The sequence below is a fragment of the Palaemon carinicauda genome, unplaced genomic scaffold (genome assembly GCF_036898095.1).
Source record: "Palaemon carinicauda isolate YSFRI2023 unplaced genomic scaffold, ASM3689809v2 scaffold111, whole genome shotgun sequence".
Classification (NCBI taxonomy): Eukaryota; Metazoa; Arthropoda; class Malacostraca; order Decapoda; family Palaemonidae; genus Palaemon; species Palaemon carinicauda.
Genome location: NW_027168605.1, coordinates 183,940 through 200,100, shown reverse-complemented (window position 1 = coordinate 200,100; position 16,161 = coordinate 183,940). Strand labels below are relative to the sequence as shown.

Sequence of the window (16,161 nt, the reverse complement as noted above, 5' to 3'; positions counted from 1 at the left end):
AATATTTAGGTTCAATCCTGGAAATGCTTTCAGTTTGATAAATGAAAAAGTAAATGATAAAGCAAAGAATATTACCTTTTATACATAGAGAGTGAATGAAGGTTGCAAAGTGTTGGGGGCAGTTAAGTGAGTAGTAAAAAATAGAGGGTTGGGCATGAATGTAAAGAGAGTTCTATATGAGAAAGTGATTGTACCAACTGTGATGTATGGATCGGAGTTGTGGGGAATGAAAGTGATGGAGAGACAGAAATTGAATGTGTTTGAGATGAAGTGTCTGAGGAGTATGGCTGGTGTATCTCGAGTAGATAGGGTTAGGAACGAAGTGGTGAGGGTGAGAACGGGTGTAAGAAATGAGTTAGCGGCTAGAGTGGATATGAATGTGTTGAGGTGGTTTGGCCATGTTGAGAGAATGGAAAGTGGCTGTCTGCTAAAGAAGGTGATGAATGCAAGAGTTGATGGGAGAAGTACAAGAGGAAGGCCAAGGTTTGGGTGGATGGATGGTGTGAAGAAAGCTCTGGGTGATAGGAGGATAGATGTGAGAGAGGCAAGAGAGCGTGCTAGAAATAGGAATGAATGGCGAGCGATTGTGACGCAGTTCCGGTAGGCCCTGCTGCTTCCTCCGGTGCCTTAGATGACCGCGGAGGTAGCAGCAGTAGGGGACTCAGCAGTATGAAGCTTCATCTGTGGTGGAAAATGTGGGAGGTTGGGCTGTGGCACCCTAGCAGTACCAGCTGAACTCGGCTGAGTCCCTGGTTAGGCTGGAGGAACGTAGAGAGTAGAGGTCCCCTTTTTTGTTTTGTTTCTTGTTGATGTCGGCTCCCCCCCAAAATTGGGGGAAGTGCCTTGGTATATAGATAGATACATATTTTAAAGCTAGGGAAGATTTATATTTTATATCGACCTTTTAAACTTTATCAAAAATTTACGTAGATGACGGAGATTATATGGAGAATACATGGTTTTTTGTCAATACTGTAGAAAGAAAGGGATAAAAAGCCACCAACAATTAGAGATCACTTTTCTTTTAATTCTAGACAGACAGACATGGCCAAATTGCTGATTAAGTGCGGAGCCAACACGAACAAAGTAGCGCACCGAGGATACATGGCTTACGATTTTGCCAGTGAAACGCTCGACATTGATATCATGAGTATTTTAGTGGAAGCTCAGGCAAGTGACCATTTTTTTAATATAAATATGGCTTTTATTTTGTCTTCCTATTCACAAATGCTGGATATCGCCAGGATGAGCATTGTTTAGGTCTTTCGTATAGAATTGGTCTTGCAAAACAAGGACAGATGCTGATATTTCACTTGTGTTTTTTGTCCGCTGTTGACATAAACAGTAAACCACATAAAACTGTTAAATCTTCTTACTGGTTGCCAATAATTGTTATAAATTGAGTGGAATAAATCCCTGAGAATGGACAACATTCATTTCTCTCTTCCTACTCAACATCATCATTATAATCCTTTTTACATTAACATCATTAATTACATCCATACCCCTTTCTTCTTTTATGATTTCATATGGGCATATTTTATAAAAGAAATGTTTAGGAAGTTTTAGTTACAAACTAAAGTTTTATTATTGACAGTATAAGCAGTTTTAGGCATAATCTATGAAGAAATGTTTGGGAAGTTTTAGTAAAACAATAATTTTCAATATTAATCTTACCCGATGATCATGTAGCTGTCAACTCCGTTGCCCGACAGAAATCTACGGTCGGGATACGCCAGCGATCGCTATCCAGGTGGGGGTGTACACAACAGCGCCATCTGTGAGTAGGTACTCAAGTACTTCTTGTCAACAAGAACTCAATTTTTCCTCTGTCGTGCCGCCGGCAAGACCTACTTGGATACGCTGTTAATTTTAGTTGTTGTTCACGATTTGGTGATGTATTCACTCTAGAGTTTAGCCTTCGCTATTCAGGAAGCTTTATCATTAGCTTAGCAAGCTTTTGGAATTAATTTGGATTAATTGTTAACGAACTTTGCTAGATTTTGGAATTCCCCCTTGACTACTTCTAAAATTCAAGATGTCTGACCAGTCTCAAGTCCCTAAGTACAGGCAGTGTAGCGTTAGGACTTGTGCTAGGCGTCTTCCGAAGGCCTCTATAGATCCTCACACCGTTTGTTCCAATTGTAGGGGTAAATCCTGTCAATTGGAAGATCGATGTGGGGAATGCGCTGGGCTTTCGGAATTCGATTTTAACGAATTCCTCAAAAATGCACGTAGGTTAGAGAAGGAGAGAATCAGGAGGAGTTCTTCTCGCTCTGTGGATTTTTCCTCTCCCCATGCCCCTCAACCTTTTCCTTCCCCTGTGGTGGTGACTCCCGTACCTGCTACTAGTGCTCAGCCATCCATGGCGGATTTGTTGCGTGCCATTCAGGCTCTCGGTGACAGAGTGGAGTCATTGGCTAATGACCGTAATCAGCTCTTGGCAGATGTCAGAGAGCTGAAAGCGAAAAGTGCAGTGGGAAGTGTTATCAGTGCTAGTGATGTGAAAAGTGTCAGTGTCAGTGTTGCGCATGAGGGTACATCTGTGCGTGCCAGTCGTCCTCCCAGTCCGGGACCTCTTGCAAGCTCCCAAGCCCAGGGGAGAAGCAATGTCGAAGGACCAAAGGGTTCGGCAGGCCTTGATCGGCGCACGGATGTATCCTTAGTGGTTGCGGACGTATCTGCCAAAGATCGTCCCATCCACAAACAGACGAATGAGCCCTTACATTCCTCGTCTGTGGAAGAAGTTTCCAGGAGGAAACGATGGACCAAGGTCTCACGACCGCTCAAACGTAAGGTCCCTTCCGAGCGAGTCCAACGGCCCAGGTGTAGCCACTGGGTCAGTTCGGACTCGCTGCAGTCATCTGATGACTCCACACCTCCCAAGAGAGGTAGAGTGGTTCCACAACAGGCTTCTGCTCCGTCTGTTGTTGCTCCAACCACGGTAGACCCTAAGTGGTCCATGCTGCAGACTATGCAGTCTCAGCTTGCGGCATTCATGCAGGAGTATCATGCTGAGAAGGTTAACACTGCACCTGTTAACCTACAACCCGCCGAGGTTGTGCGCTCAGCAGATACTGCGGCTGCCTGCTCCCACACTCCACCTGTGAGAGCTCCACCACCGATGCGCAGTCCACCCTGCCAGACGCATGTTCTTGCTGCTCCATCCGTTGACATGCGTAAGCTACCGCATCAGCAGTGGGAAGGTGCTGTAGAGCTGCCGGGTTCCAGCACTATGCGGCTTTCTCCGCAACCCATGCAGCATGCTCCGCATACCATACAGCATGCTCCGCATACCATACAGCATGCTCCGCAACCCACCGCAGCCCCTCCCACGCTCCAGCACTCTGCTTTTGTTGTTGCCAGCTCGCAGACTGACCAGCAGCGGCATGATGTTGGATCCGCAGCTATGCATGCACCCGTACTGCCGGATTCAGCCGTTCAGCTTTCTGCTCTGCCTTTGCCACTTCCTACTCAGCTTTCGGAGGATGGAGTATCGGATGACGAAGCTGCACACTTGGATGAGCCGCACTCTGACTTTGAAGGGCCCAAGTCTACGCCTCCCTCCTTAGACTTTCGTAAAATCCTTGCATTGTTCAGGGACTTGTATCCTGAGCAGTTTGTGTCTGCAACCCCTCGCTCTCCTCCCTCCGAGTTTGCTCTGGGCATGCAGTCTGCTGCGCCTGCCTTCACCAAGCTTGTTCTCGCACGATCATCTAAAAGAGCTTTGAGGGTTATGGGAGAGTGGTTGCATTCCAAGAAGCAACTGGGAAAGACTGCATTCATCTTTCCGCCTACCAAGCTTGCTTCCAAGTCGAGCGTCTGGTATGCCACGGGAGAGGAACCCGGCTTGGGAGTTCCTGCCTCTGCCCAGGGCGACTTCTCAAGTCTGGTTGACTCTCCCCGCAGGTTGGCTATGAGACGATCGAAGATCTGCTGGTCCTTTTCTGATATGGATCATCTGTTGAAGGGAGTCTTTCGTGCCTTCGAGATCTTCAACTTCCTCGATTGGTGTTTGGGAGCCTTTATAGGTAGTAGGTTGGCCAGGGCACCAGCCACCCGTTGAGATACTACCGCTAGAGAGTTATGGGGTCTTTTGACTGGCCAGACAGTACTACATTGGATCCTCCTCTCTGGTTACGGTTCATTTTCCCTTTGCCTACATACACACTGAATAGTCTGGCATATTCTTTACATATTCTCCTCTATCCTCATACACCTGGCAACACAGATTACCAAACAATTCTTCATCACCCAAGGGGTTACTGCACTGTAATTGTTCAGTGCCACTTTCCTCTTGGTAAGGGTAGAAGAGACTCTTTAGCTATGGTAAGCAGCTCTTCTAGGAGAAGGACACTCCAAAATCAAACCACTGTTCTCTAGTCTTGGGTAGTGCCATAGCCTCTGTACCATGGCCTTTCACTGTCTTGGGTTAGAGTTCTCTTGCTTGAGGGTACACTCGAGCACACTCTCCTATCTTATTTCTCTTCCTCTTGTTTTGTTAAAGTTTTTATAGTTTATATAGGAGATATTTATCGTTGTTACTCTTCTTAGAATATTTTATTTTCCTTTTTTCCTTTCCGCACTGAGCTATTTTCCCTGTTGGAGCCCCTGGGCTTATAGCATACTGCTTTTCCAACTAGGGTTGTAGCTTAGTAAGTAATAATAATAATAATTAAGCAGGAAGACTTCCCCTTCAGATAGGGACTCTGCCATGCTGATCATGTCTAGCATGGACAAAGCCATTCGGGATGGGTCTGGTGAACTTGCGGCTTCGTACGTGTCGGGAGTGCTCAAGAAGAGAGAACATCTTTGCTCCTTCTTATCGGCTGGTATCACTCCTTGCCAGAAGTCAGAGTTGTTGTTCGCTCCTCTCTCCAAGTGTCTGTTTCCGGAGGAGCTGATTAAGGGGATGGCTGCCTCTCTTATCTAGAAGGATACCCATGATCTGATGGCATCTTCTGCACGTAAGGCTAAAACCTTACCTTCCGTGCCTAGACCCTTCCGCCCTGCAGCAGTAGACACTCCTGCAACTCGGTTCATCCCGCCCTTTCGTGGCAGAACCTCCAGCAGAGGAGGTACCCGTGCCGACAGTCACCGTGGCAAATCCAAGAAGGGTTCCAAGTCTGCAAAAGGCAAGTTCTGACTTCCTTCCTCTCCAGACAGCAGTGGGAGCCAGACTCAAGACCTTCTGGCAAGCTTGGGAGAGCAGAGGTGCAGACGCTCAGTCTGTGAAGTGGCTAAGGGAGGGATACAGAATTCCGTTCTGCCGCAGTCCCCCTCTAGCTACATCTCCCATCAACCTCTCTCCCAACTACAAGGAGAAGGACAAGAGGCTAGCGTTGCAACAAGAGGTGTCGCTCTTGCTACAAAAGGAAGCGGTAGTCATAGTCCGGGACCATCAATCCCTGGGCTTCTACAACCGTCTCTTCCTGGTAGCGAAGAAGACAGGAGGTTGGAGACCGGTGCTGGACGTCAGTGCTCTCAATGCTTTTGTCACCAAGCAGACGTTCACGATGGAGACGACGAAGTCGGTCCTAGCAGCGGTCAGGCAGGAGGACTGGATGGTCTCGTTAGACCTGAAAGACGCGTACTTTCACGTCCCCATCCATCCAGACTCCCAACCTTTCCTAAGGTTCGTCTTTGGAAAGGTTGTGTACCAGTTCCAAGCCCTGTGCTTTGGCCTAAGCACGGCACCTCTTGTGTTTACCAGACTGATGAGGAATATTGCGAAATTCCTTCACTTGGCAGACATCAGAGCCTCCCTCTATTTAGACGACTGGCTTTTAAGAGCTCCAACAAGTCGTCGCTGTCTGGAGAATCTCAGATGGACTATGGATCTGACCAAGGAACTGGGCCTCCTGGTCAATATAGAGAAGTCCCAGCTCGTCCCATCCCAGACCATTGTCTATCTAGGTATGGAGATTCAGAGTCGAGCTTTTCGGGCTTTTCCGTCGGCCCCAAGGATCAATCAAGCCCTAGAATGCATCCAGAGCATGCTGAGAAGGAACCGATGTTCAGTCAGGCAGTGGATGAGTCTAACAGGGACACTTTCATCGCTGGCCCAGTTCATCGAGTTAGGGAGACTCCACCTCCGCCCCCTTCAGTATCATCTAGCTGCTCACTGGATAAAGGACATGACGCTAGAGGCGGTCTCAGTTCCTGTTTCCGAAGAGATGAGGTCTACTCTAACGTGGTGGAAGAACAGCATTCTTCTCAAGGAAGGTCTACCATTGGCTGTTCAGACCCCCGACCACCGTCTCTTCTCGGACGCATCGGACACGGGCTGGGGTGCGACACTGGACGGACAGGAATGCTCGGGCACATGGAATCAGGAGCAAAGGACACTTCACATCAATTGCAAGGAGTTGTTGGCAGTTCATCTGGCCTTGATAAACTTCAAGTCCCTCCAGCTAAACAAGGTGGTGGAGGTGAACTCCGACAACACCACAGCCTTGGCTTACATCTCCAAGCAGGGAGGGACTCATTCGAGGAAGTTGTTCGAGATCGCAAGGGACCTCCTCATTTGGTCAAAAGATCGAAAGCTTTCGCTGGTAACGAGGTTCATTCAGGGCGATATGAATGTCATGGCAGATCGCCTCAGCCGGAAGGGTCAGGTCATCCCCACAGAGTGGACCCTTCACAAGAATGTTTGCAGCAGACTATGGGCCCTGTGGGGTCAGCCAACCATAGATCTATTCGCTACCTCGATGACCAAGAGGCTCCCGATGTATTGTTCTCCGATTCCAGACCCAGCAGCAGTTCACGTGGATGCCTTTCTGCTGGATTGGTCCCATCTCGACCTGTATGCGTTCCCGCCGTTCAAGATTGTCAACAGGGTACTTCAGAAGTTCGCCTCTCACAAAGGGACACGGCTGACGTTGGTTGCTCCCCTCTGGCCCGCGAGAGAATGGTTCACCGAGGTACTGCAATGGCTAGTCGACGTTCCCAGGACTCTTCCTCTAAGAGTGGACCTTCTGCGTCAACCTCACGTAAAGAAGGTACACCCAAACCTCCACGCTCTTCGTCTGACTGCCTTCAGACTATCGAAAGACTCTCAAGAGCTAGAGGCTTTTCGAAGGAGGCAGCCAGAGCGATTGCCAGAGCAAGGAGGACATCCACTCTCAGAGTCTATCAGTCTAAATGGGAAGTCTTCCGAAGCTGGTGCAAGGCGAATGCAGTTTCCTCAACCAGTACCACTGTAACCCAGATTGCTGACTTCCTGTTACATCTAAGGAACGTAAGATCCCTATCAGCTCCTACGATCAAGGGTTACAGAAGTATGTTGGCAGCGGTATTCCGCCACAGAGGCTTGGATCTTTCCACCAACAAAGATCTACAGGACCTCCTTAGGTCTTTTGAGACCTCAAAGGACCGTCGGTTGTCCACTCCAGGCTGGAATCTAGACGTGGTTTTAAGGTTCCTAATGTCATCAAGATTTGAACCGCTCCAATCAGCCTCTTTTAAGGACCTCACATTAAAAACTCTTTTCCTCGTGTGCTTAGCAACAGCTAAAAGAGTAAGTGAGATCCACGCCTTCAGCAGGAACATAGGTTTTACATCTGAAACGGCTACATGTTCCTTGCAGCTCGGTTTTTTGGCTAAAAACGAGCTTCCTTCCCGTCCTTGGCCTAAGTCGTTCGAGATCCCAAGCCTGTCCAACTTGGTGGGGAACGAACTAGAGAGAGTACTTTGCCCAGTAAGAGCTCTTAGGTACTATTTAAGAAGGTCAAAGCCATTACGAGGACAATCAGAAGCTTTATGGTGTGCTATCAAGAAGCCTTCTCTACCGATGTCTAAGAACGCAGTTTCTTACTACATCAGGCTTCTGATTAGAGAAGCACATTCTCATCTGAAGGAAGAAGACCTTGCTTTGCTGAAGGTAAGGACACATGAAGTGAGAGCTGTTGCTACTTCAGTGGCCTTCAAACAGAACCGTTCTCTGCAGAGTGTTATGGATGCAACCTATTGGAGAAGCAAGTCAGTGTTCGCATCATTCTATCTCAAAGATGTCCAGTCTCTTTACGAGAACTGCTACACCCTGGGACCATTCGTAGCAGCGAGTGCAGTAGTAGGTGAGGGCTCAGCCACTACATTCCCATAATCCCATATCCTTTTTAATCTTTCTCTTGAATACTTTTTATTGTTGTTTTTTGGGTTGTACGGAAGGCTAAGAAGCCTTCCGCATCCTGGTTGATTTGGCGGGTGGTCAAATTCTTTCTTGAGAAGCGCCTAGGTTAGAGGTTGTGATGAGGTCCTTTAGTATGGGTTGCAGCCCTTTATACTTCAGCACCTAGGAGTCGTTCAGCATCCTAAGAGGACCGCTAGGCTCAGTAAGGAAGACGTACTTAAAAAAGGCAGAGTAATAGTTCAAGTCGACTTCCTTACCAGGTACTTATTTATTTTATGTTTGTTATTTTGAATAACTGATAAAATGAAATACGGGACACTTAGCTTCTTTGTTAACATGTATGCTGGTCTCCACCCACCACCCTGGGTGTGAATCAGCTACATGATCATCGGGTAAGATTAATATTGAAAAATGTTATTTTCATTAGGAAAATAAATTTTTGAATATACTTACCCGATGATCATGAATTTAAGAACCCGCCCTTCCTCCCCATAGAGAACCAGTGGACCGAGGAGAAAATTGAGTTCTTGTTGACAAGAAGTACTTGAGTACCTACTCACAGATGGCGCTGTTGTGTACACCCCCACCTGGATAGCGATCGCTGGCGTATCCCGACCGTAGATTTCTGTCGGGCAACGGAGTTGACAGCTACATGATCATCGGGTAAGTATATTCAAAAATTTATTTTACTAATGAAAATAACATTTTTATTAGTGACAGTATAAGCAGTTTTAGGCATATTCTATGAAGAAATGTTTGGAAAGTTTTAGTAAAACAATAATTTTATTAGTGACAGTATAAGCAGTTTTAGGCATACAGTATTCTATGAAGAAATGTTTGGGAAGTTTTAGTAAAACAATAATTTTATTAGTGACAGTATAAGCAGTTTTAGGCATATTCTATGAAGAAATGTTTGGGAAGTTTTAGTAAAACAATAATTTTATTAGTGACAGTATAAGCAGTTTTAGGCATATTCTATGAAGAAATGTTCAGGAGACTTTTTTAGTAACTAGTTAATTATATTAGTGACAATGTAAACAATACCAGGATGTCTTATATAAGATAGACATCAATGTTGTGCTCAGACGAATTCTCGTACCTCAGGTTGGCTGGTCGCAGCAGAGAGGGAGTTCCCAAGAAGTAGCCAGCATGTCGAAGCACGGTCTCAAGCACTGGTGGAATCGGGTGTCAAACAGGTCAGTGACGTACATGTGTTTAAAGGTCTAAAGATCTCTCATGATTGATTGATTTGAAGTTCTCTGACATTCTGACATTGAAGGTCATTGACGCCGATATCGTTTATTACAAATAAAGATTAAAAGAATATTCAATTAAAACCAGAAAAGTAAATATGTTATAAAAGTTAAATAGCATTAAGAAGACCTGCTTCTGATATAAATTTGAAAATGCCACTAGTATTGTACGACACATCCTGTCCAAGGATCTTGGCAAGGATGAACCTGCCATCCTCACCCCGAGCCTCAAACAGATATCTATTTCTTTCTGTGCTATAAATGGGGCATTCAGTCAACAAATGCCTCACTGTCAAGGGTATCAAACAGTCGTCGCAATATGGTTGGTGTTGGCCAGCCAGCAGAAACTCGTGTGTCATCCGAGTGTGACGATCACTCGTGAGCAGCGGAGACGGGGGACAGGACAGTGTCCTAGAGAATGACCATATCTATATATAATCAGTGCCAAAGCTTCCTCTATATTCAAGCGAGGACCAGGGAGGGGCAGGGAATGGCTGCACATTACTCAGCTATACAGTAATTCTATATTCATTTTACTGTTCAACTTAATACTGTATATACAGCACACACGTCAGACCTTGCTATGAACCATCATCAATTGTTATTATTAACCCTTTAACCCCCAGGCTATTTGGAAATTTCCAACCCTTAACCCCCCGGGGGTTATTTTTTTCCCAGCACATTTTGCAGTACTGTATATTTTTTTTTAATTGCTCTAACAGCCTTAATTTTTGTCATAGAGAGGTCAGGTTGGTCTCATTCTCTTGGAAAATGCCTGATTTTTTTTTTAGAAAATTATCAAAAATATGAAAAAAATAATTTTTATAGCATTTTTTTGCAAGGACGTACCGGTACGTCCATGGGGGTAAAGGGATGGCTTTTGTGAAACGTACCAGTACGTCCTTTGGGGGTAAAAGGGTTAATTACCAGTATTATTATTACACAAATAGTACCTTTCTCTTCGAACACACTACCTACCTGTATGCCTTTCTCTTTACCTGATAGATCAGCTCTCAATAAGTAAAGCACCTTGATTTTTTTAAAATGACAAATGCATTCTAGATTGATCCTCCCTTTCACTGAGTTGATCACAAAAAGTACCTCGATATAAGAAAAAAATGACACATACATTGACTGAGAGTAGAAAGTTTAAAATCTTTAACTTCTCAGATTCAACAAAGTGAAGGGAGTGAAGGTGCACCGATCAACATCGGAAGATGACAGTCTGGCCGATATCTGCCCGTTTCCTCCCATGGTGCCGATACACTACGATCCAATCCTACCGCAGGAATTCAGATTGCCTCCAATTATGGTAAACATATTTTTTTTCGCCTTCAGTTTTCTGTATGATTTAGATGAAATGTAAGTAAATTGATTTGCAGTTTCGACCATCAACGATGTAATATATGTGATGGTAAATTGATCTTATGAATAATTATGTTTTGGTTTTAGCTATTTTTTTTTGTTTGTATAGTAGATTAGGCAATACTTTTATAAATACAGTATACAGCACAGTAGGCTACTCTGTTTATACAGTCATTACCTCCGCCAACAAAGTTGGAAGGAGGTTATGTTTTACCCCCTGTTTTTGCATTTGTTTGTTTGTGAACAGATTCCTGGCCACAATTTTAATCGTAGAGTAATGAAACTTGCAGGGATTAACTGTTATGTAAAAAGCTGGGAATGATTAAATTTTTAAAAGGTCAAGGTCACAGTCAAACAAAATAACCAATTAACACAATCAGCCATAAGTTTGGACATTGTTGTCACAGAGATTTCAAACTTGGTTCATATTTGAGTATGAAAATCTATGCCATTTAATACATGTTAAGGTCAAAGGTCGAGCAAAAGGTCTAGAAATACGCTGCCGCGGCGGAGGTCTGCGCTTTACTGACTGCCCTTCTAGTTTTCTTCAGCGTATACAAAAGATATTTCAAAAGAATAATTATTATAAAGAATGTAATGCAGTCATAAAATCACTGTTATAATCTTCACGATTGTAACCTCGAAATAGCATGAACATAAGAATTGTAAATGGAAGAGGCAGATTTGGTAGATTTGAGAACAAAACCCTCAGAAGAATATTGGGAGTTAAATGGCAGAACAGGATTAGAAATGAAACATTAATAGAGATTACTCGAGATCATGATGAAGGGTAGATGGAGATAGTTTGGGCATGCTCTTCACACTCCCCAAGAGAGATAAGTTCACCAAACGTTCAGCTGGGCTTCACAAGGCACTAGAAGAGTTGGAAGACCCAGGCTTACATGGCTGAGGACTATGAAGTGGCAAGTGGGAGATGATGAGTGGAGAGGTATTGATTTTAAAGTTCAAGGTAGTATATTAGAATTTAAAAATATTTTATTTTTTCTTTCATTGTAAACAATAACAATTAAAAAAAAAAGTAACTTGTAAACTATAAAAAAAAAAAAGTCATGTGTACTAAGTTTGAACTTAATTTGAACTTCATAAGGTCCACCGGTTCAACTATTTTTCAGAAAGATCATGCCGAAAATTGGTTCACTGCCGAGAATAAGACTTGTATAATACCATATACCTGTAGTATTGCACTTTACAAAATAAAAACCAAGATTGTTAGAATTAATCAGTGAAGGATAGTTCCCTTACTCATTTCTTTTCATATTTCAAGTCTTTCAGTTAAGAAAATAAGATGTTACAGTATCCACTATAATAATTAATGAAATAAATTACAGGATTTTGAAGGCGGCAGTATATATGTGACCGAAACCATGAAGAACATGGTCCCTCCACTTATATCTCCGACGGGTGGGAAACCCGGTTTTGTCTCCAAAGTGATGCCTCCGGGACGGAGAATAGTGCCGGGCGGGCCGGTCGAACCCCCCCACCATGCCACGAATTCGCACCTCTTGAAATCCAGCATGGGAAGTGGGGGACGATTGTCTCCTGGGTCTTCGCTCTCGGGACCAAGTCCCCAGTCTTCAGGTACTGTTGTACTTTAGATTTTTTCTTCAGTACGTTAGTCGAGAATTTGACTTTAGGTTGTTGTAACTATTGGTAGAACTTCAAAAGTTCAAACTTGCAGTGAAGGTATTTTTTTTATGTTGAACATGCTGACATAAGTCTTTTTATAGTTTATAGATGAAATATCTTTTTTGATGTTAGCGTTTTTTTTAAATATTTTATTTTCATTGTTTTTTCTCATATCGTTTATTTCCTCATTTCCTTTTTCTTACTGGGCTATTTTTCCCAGTTGAAGCCCTTGGGCTTATAGCATCTTGCTTTCCCAACTAGGGATTAAGCTTAGCCAGTAATAATAATAAAAATAATAATCATAATAATAGTCTGAAAATTATGAGGTTTAAATCCTATCGAAAGAGAAACTATTTTTGTTTTCTTTATGGTGGATGTATTCAGCGTCAATCATGTAAGATTAAAAGAATATATATGAAGTATCAGATTTAGAAAATGTAAGATTTGTCGGATTTATCTAAGTAATTTTTCTGCTCTGCAAAAAAAAAAAAAAAAAAAAAAAAAGGGGGAGCTTCACCAACTTTAGGTCTGCAAATCTCTGCAATATTCAAACTTTTCATTGATAAAATTTGTTTTTTTTACATCTCTAGTCTTTTAGAAATGTTAACAAATCGAGTTATCAGCAATGGCAACCTTTCAATAGTCAAAAAGTACTCTCTTGTTAATTTTCATATAAAGTATTGTTAACTTGCAAAGTGAGTTTATAGTTTTCATAAAAAAGGGATTTTGATGAAGGAAAAATCTATTTCTGGGCAAGGAACCTGTGTCACCCAGTGAAATGCTCCTTAAAACACCATTTCAAATGTATGAATACTGCTAGATATACCAGAGAAAAAGTTGCATGAAATGTCAGGAATATACCCAGCTCGCTCTCCCCTAAAGGGTGTCGGTATTAAAACTGGGGCGAGTGAAACCACTACCAGAGGTCCCTTTCCAATTAGACTTCTCCCAACTCAAAATCCCCCGTTGAAATTTTTAGCTATACAGAAGGTCCTCATCTTACAATCTTTGAAAGTCAAATTTTTTTAAATTTTGGCCTATTGTAGGCCTAACCTGAATTTCATGCCTATGATTTCCAGCTACAAAAGTCAACAAATAGTCAGGTTTCATATGAAAAGATTAGAAGTTATTACAAATGTCATTTTGCTTATTGTATTAACCCTTTTACCCCCAGGCTCTTAGGAAATTTGCAACCCTTAACCCCCAGGGGGTTATTTTTTTCCCAGCACATTTTGCAGTATATTTTTTTTTAATTTGCTCTAATAGCCTTAATTTTTGTCATAGAGAGGTCAGGTTGGTCTCATTCTCTTGGAAAATGCCTGAATTTTCTCAAAAAAATTAACAAAAATATGAAATTAATTTTTATAGCATTAATTTGCAAGGACGTACCGGTACGTCCATGGGGGTAAAGGGATGAGTTTTGTGAAACGTACCAGTACGTCCTTTGGGGGTAAAAGGGTTAAATGATATATTTTATTACAGTATTTCTTTATCTAATTTTTGTTATTTTCTGTTGGATTTGTGTTTATATCTCCAAAGGTTTGTAAACTGAGGACCTTCTGTACACTGTATTAACTATTTTTTTTGGAGACAACGGTTTGTTCCTTGTAGAGATGAAGAAATCCCATTTAACCTTGCAGGTGAAGCAAGAGGCCTCGGGCACATCTTGAAAAACGGCGGCAGGAGGGGCCTCGACAAGAAGAAAGTCGGCGGTGGCAGTAGCACCGGGGAAAGCAACCTCCTGGGGTCCTCGCTGGACAGCGGCGGCTCGGGAGGATCGTCCCTCAAGACAGTGACGTCCTCCAAGTCTTCGAAATCCTCGAAGTCGTCCCATTCCACCGCAACGCTGACTCCGCAGATAGGAGAGGAGCAGAACGAGACCAGCTCTTCGTCCCATCACCTGACGCTCAGTCTGGGGTCGGGGCAGTTGTCGGAGGTCCTCCAGAAACTGGCTCTTAATCAGTATCTAGATTTGTTTATTGACCAGGAAGTGGACTTGGATGTTTTCTTAGAACTATCAGATGAAGACCTCGAAGATTTAGGTATATCTACTGCTCCAGCCAGAGAAAAAATCTTAAAAGCTATTGCTAGTCTCAAAGCCAAAGTTAATCAATGAGATCAAGACGTCGCAATCAAATATCTGGTCATTCCGTGATTCATTGTACAAAAGATAAAACACTAACCGTTAATTTAATAAATCCATAATCTTAATTACATACTTTTTTTATAATTGTAGTAATATATTACCACATTTGTTAATCTTAACTTGAGTACGGAGCATTAACAACTATAGTAATAATGATAATTATAATGCCAAAGAAACTGTTGTTCTCAGGTTTCCATACCATTCAGTTCAGAGCTTCAACTTGTCTCACAAAATCAGGGCTCATTTGATTGTAAACTAGCAAGGTTTCCTACTATCTATATAGGACTTCATATATCTGTTCACAATGTAGCTAGTAGAGAAAATTTATCGATAATAACCAGTGATTTTGGCGGGTGACAAAGGATATACATACCAGGGTGGATATTTAACATTAGTGAAATAGACCTTTGTTGGATAAAACACTGTTGAAAGAATACTGGAAATATACAGTTGGATAATTTATGTAGTTTATGTTAATTTAGAGTTTTTAACTTTTTATAGATCCTCCAATTATGGATGTCGAAGACAACTGTAATATTGGTTTTAGTCTATTTTTTTTTTTGAAGATCTGTCACCCTGAAAATAAAACACCTTTAACATCCATCTTGTAATGGCATACAGTACAGTGTCCGAGACATTACAATCGTATGTAGTTAAAGGGCATGATAGTTACAGAAAGGAAGCTTAAGTCGATCCCTTTCTTGCTCTTGATGGAAAGTATTTCTCAACTGACTTTTAAGCGTTGCTGATTGGACTCAAAATGTGAATAGTATTTTAGTATTTTTTCAAGAACAAGATTAGGTAATTTATTACACCAGATAGACATGACAATCAGGTTATAATCTTACAATTTTTCCAATGCAAAAGATAGCCAGTGTTTGATATAATGGCTGATCAATAATAGTAACCTATTGGGCTCCACAATATGCTGAAAAGACTGTTTACCTGTTACTAAAATAAAAGCTGGTCAGTGTAACTAACTACATCTTAGGCCACTGGGACAAATTTTAATGTACTGTAATTAGTTTCAATGAAGGAGGCCAGAATAATGTGCGAGAGTTACCTCCACTCACCTTTAGGTAAGGTGTACACAACCTGCAAGCCTGTGCTTTATGTTAGAGTATTTAATCAATAGTTGATGGACCAGCCTTGATGTAGAATGTGCGATAGTGTGTGATAGAAGTGTACAAGTCCGATTATGTCCTGACAAAAGCTGCAGTGGCCCAACTCTTGAGCTGTCCTGATGAACTTGCCACTGGAGTGGTTATCCTTAAGTCTGGACTTCTTGACAGTCTCCTTAGGTATGTAATCTACAGTACTGTATACAGCATTCTCGGATTGATGGGCATTGGTTTAGAAAACGGACGGGAACAGCCATTTGAGTCTGCCGAGGCAGACAAGCTGTATAGGTGCAACTGCGCAGTTACTGTCCAGTCGACTATAATTTTACATTTGACATAAAATGACGGAAAGTGTAACTGTCAACACAGCATTTGATGTGCAATTTCCTGGATTAGGTATGATAATTTTGAGGTAGAATAATTGTTTTAAGCAGAGGATTACTTTGAAGGAAATAATTTCGATTTGGGACATCGGTCACGTTGATACATACACAAGCA

The 16,161-nt window shown here is 42.6% G+C and overlaps 1 protein-coding gene across 1 annotated transcript in view; it reads left to right on the top strand.

The window, feature by feature from the left end:
* LOC137635294 (ankyrin repeat and SAM domain-containing protein 6-like) overlaps positions 1–14,723 on the top strand; it is a 28,869-nt gene extending 14,146 nt beyond the window's left edge. The window contains exons 7-11 of the mRNA XM_068367761.1: positions 1,035–1,174; positions 9,198–9,327; positions 10,555–10,696; positions 12,099–12,348; positions 14,037–14,723. Of these exons, the coding sequence (XP_068223862.1) occupies positions 1,035–1,174; positions 9,198–9,327; positions 10,555–10,696; positions 12,099–12,348; positions 14,037–14,512 (1,138 nt within the window). The 3' untranslated portion in view covers positions 14,513–14,723. The remainder of the gene's footprint in view (positions 1–1,034; positions 1,175–9,197; positions 9,328–10,554; positions 10,697–12,098; positions 12,349–14,036) is intronic.
* The last annotated feature ends 1,438 nt before the right edge of the window (positions 14,724–16,161 follow it).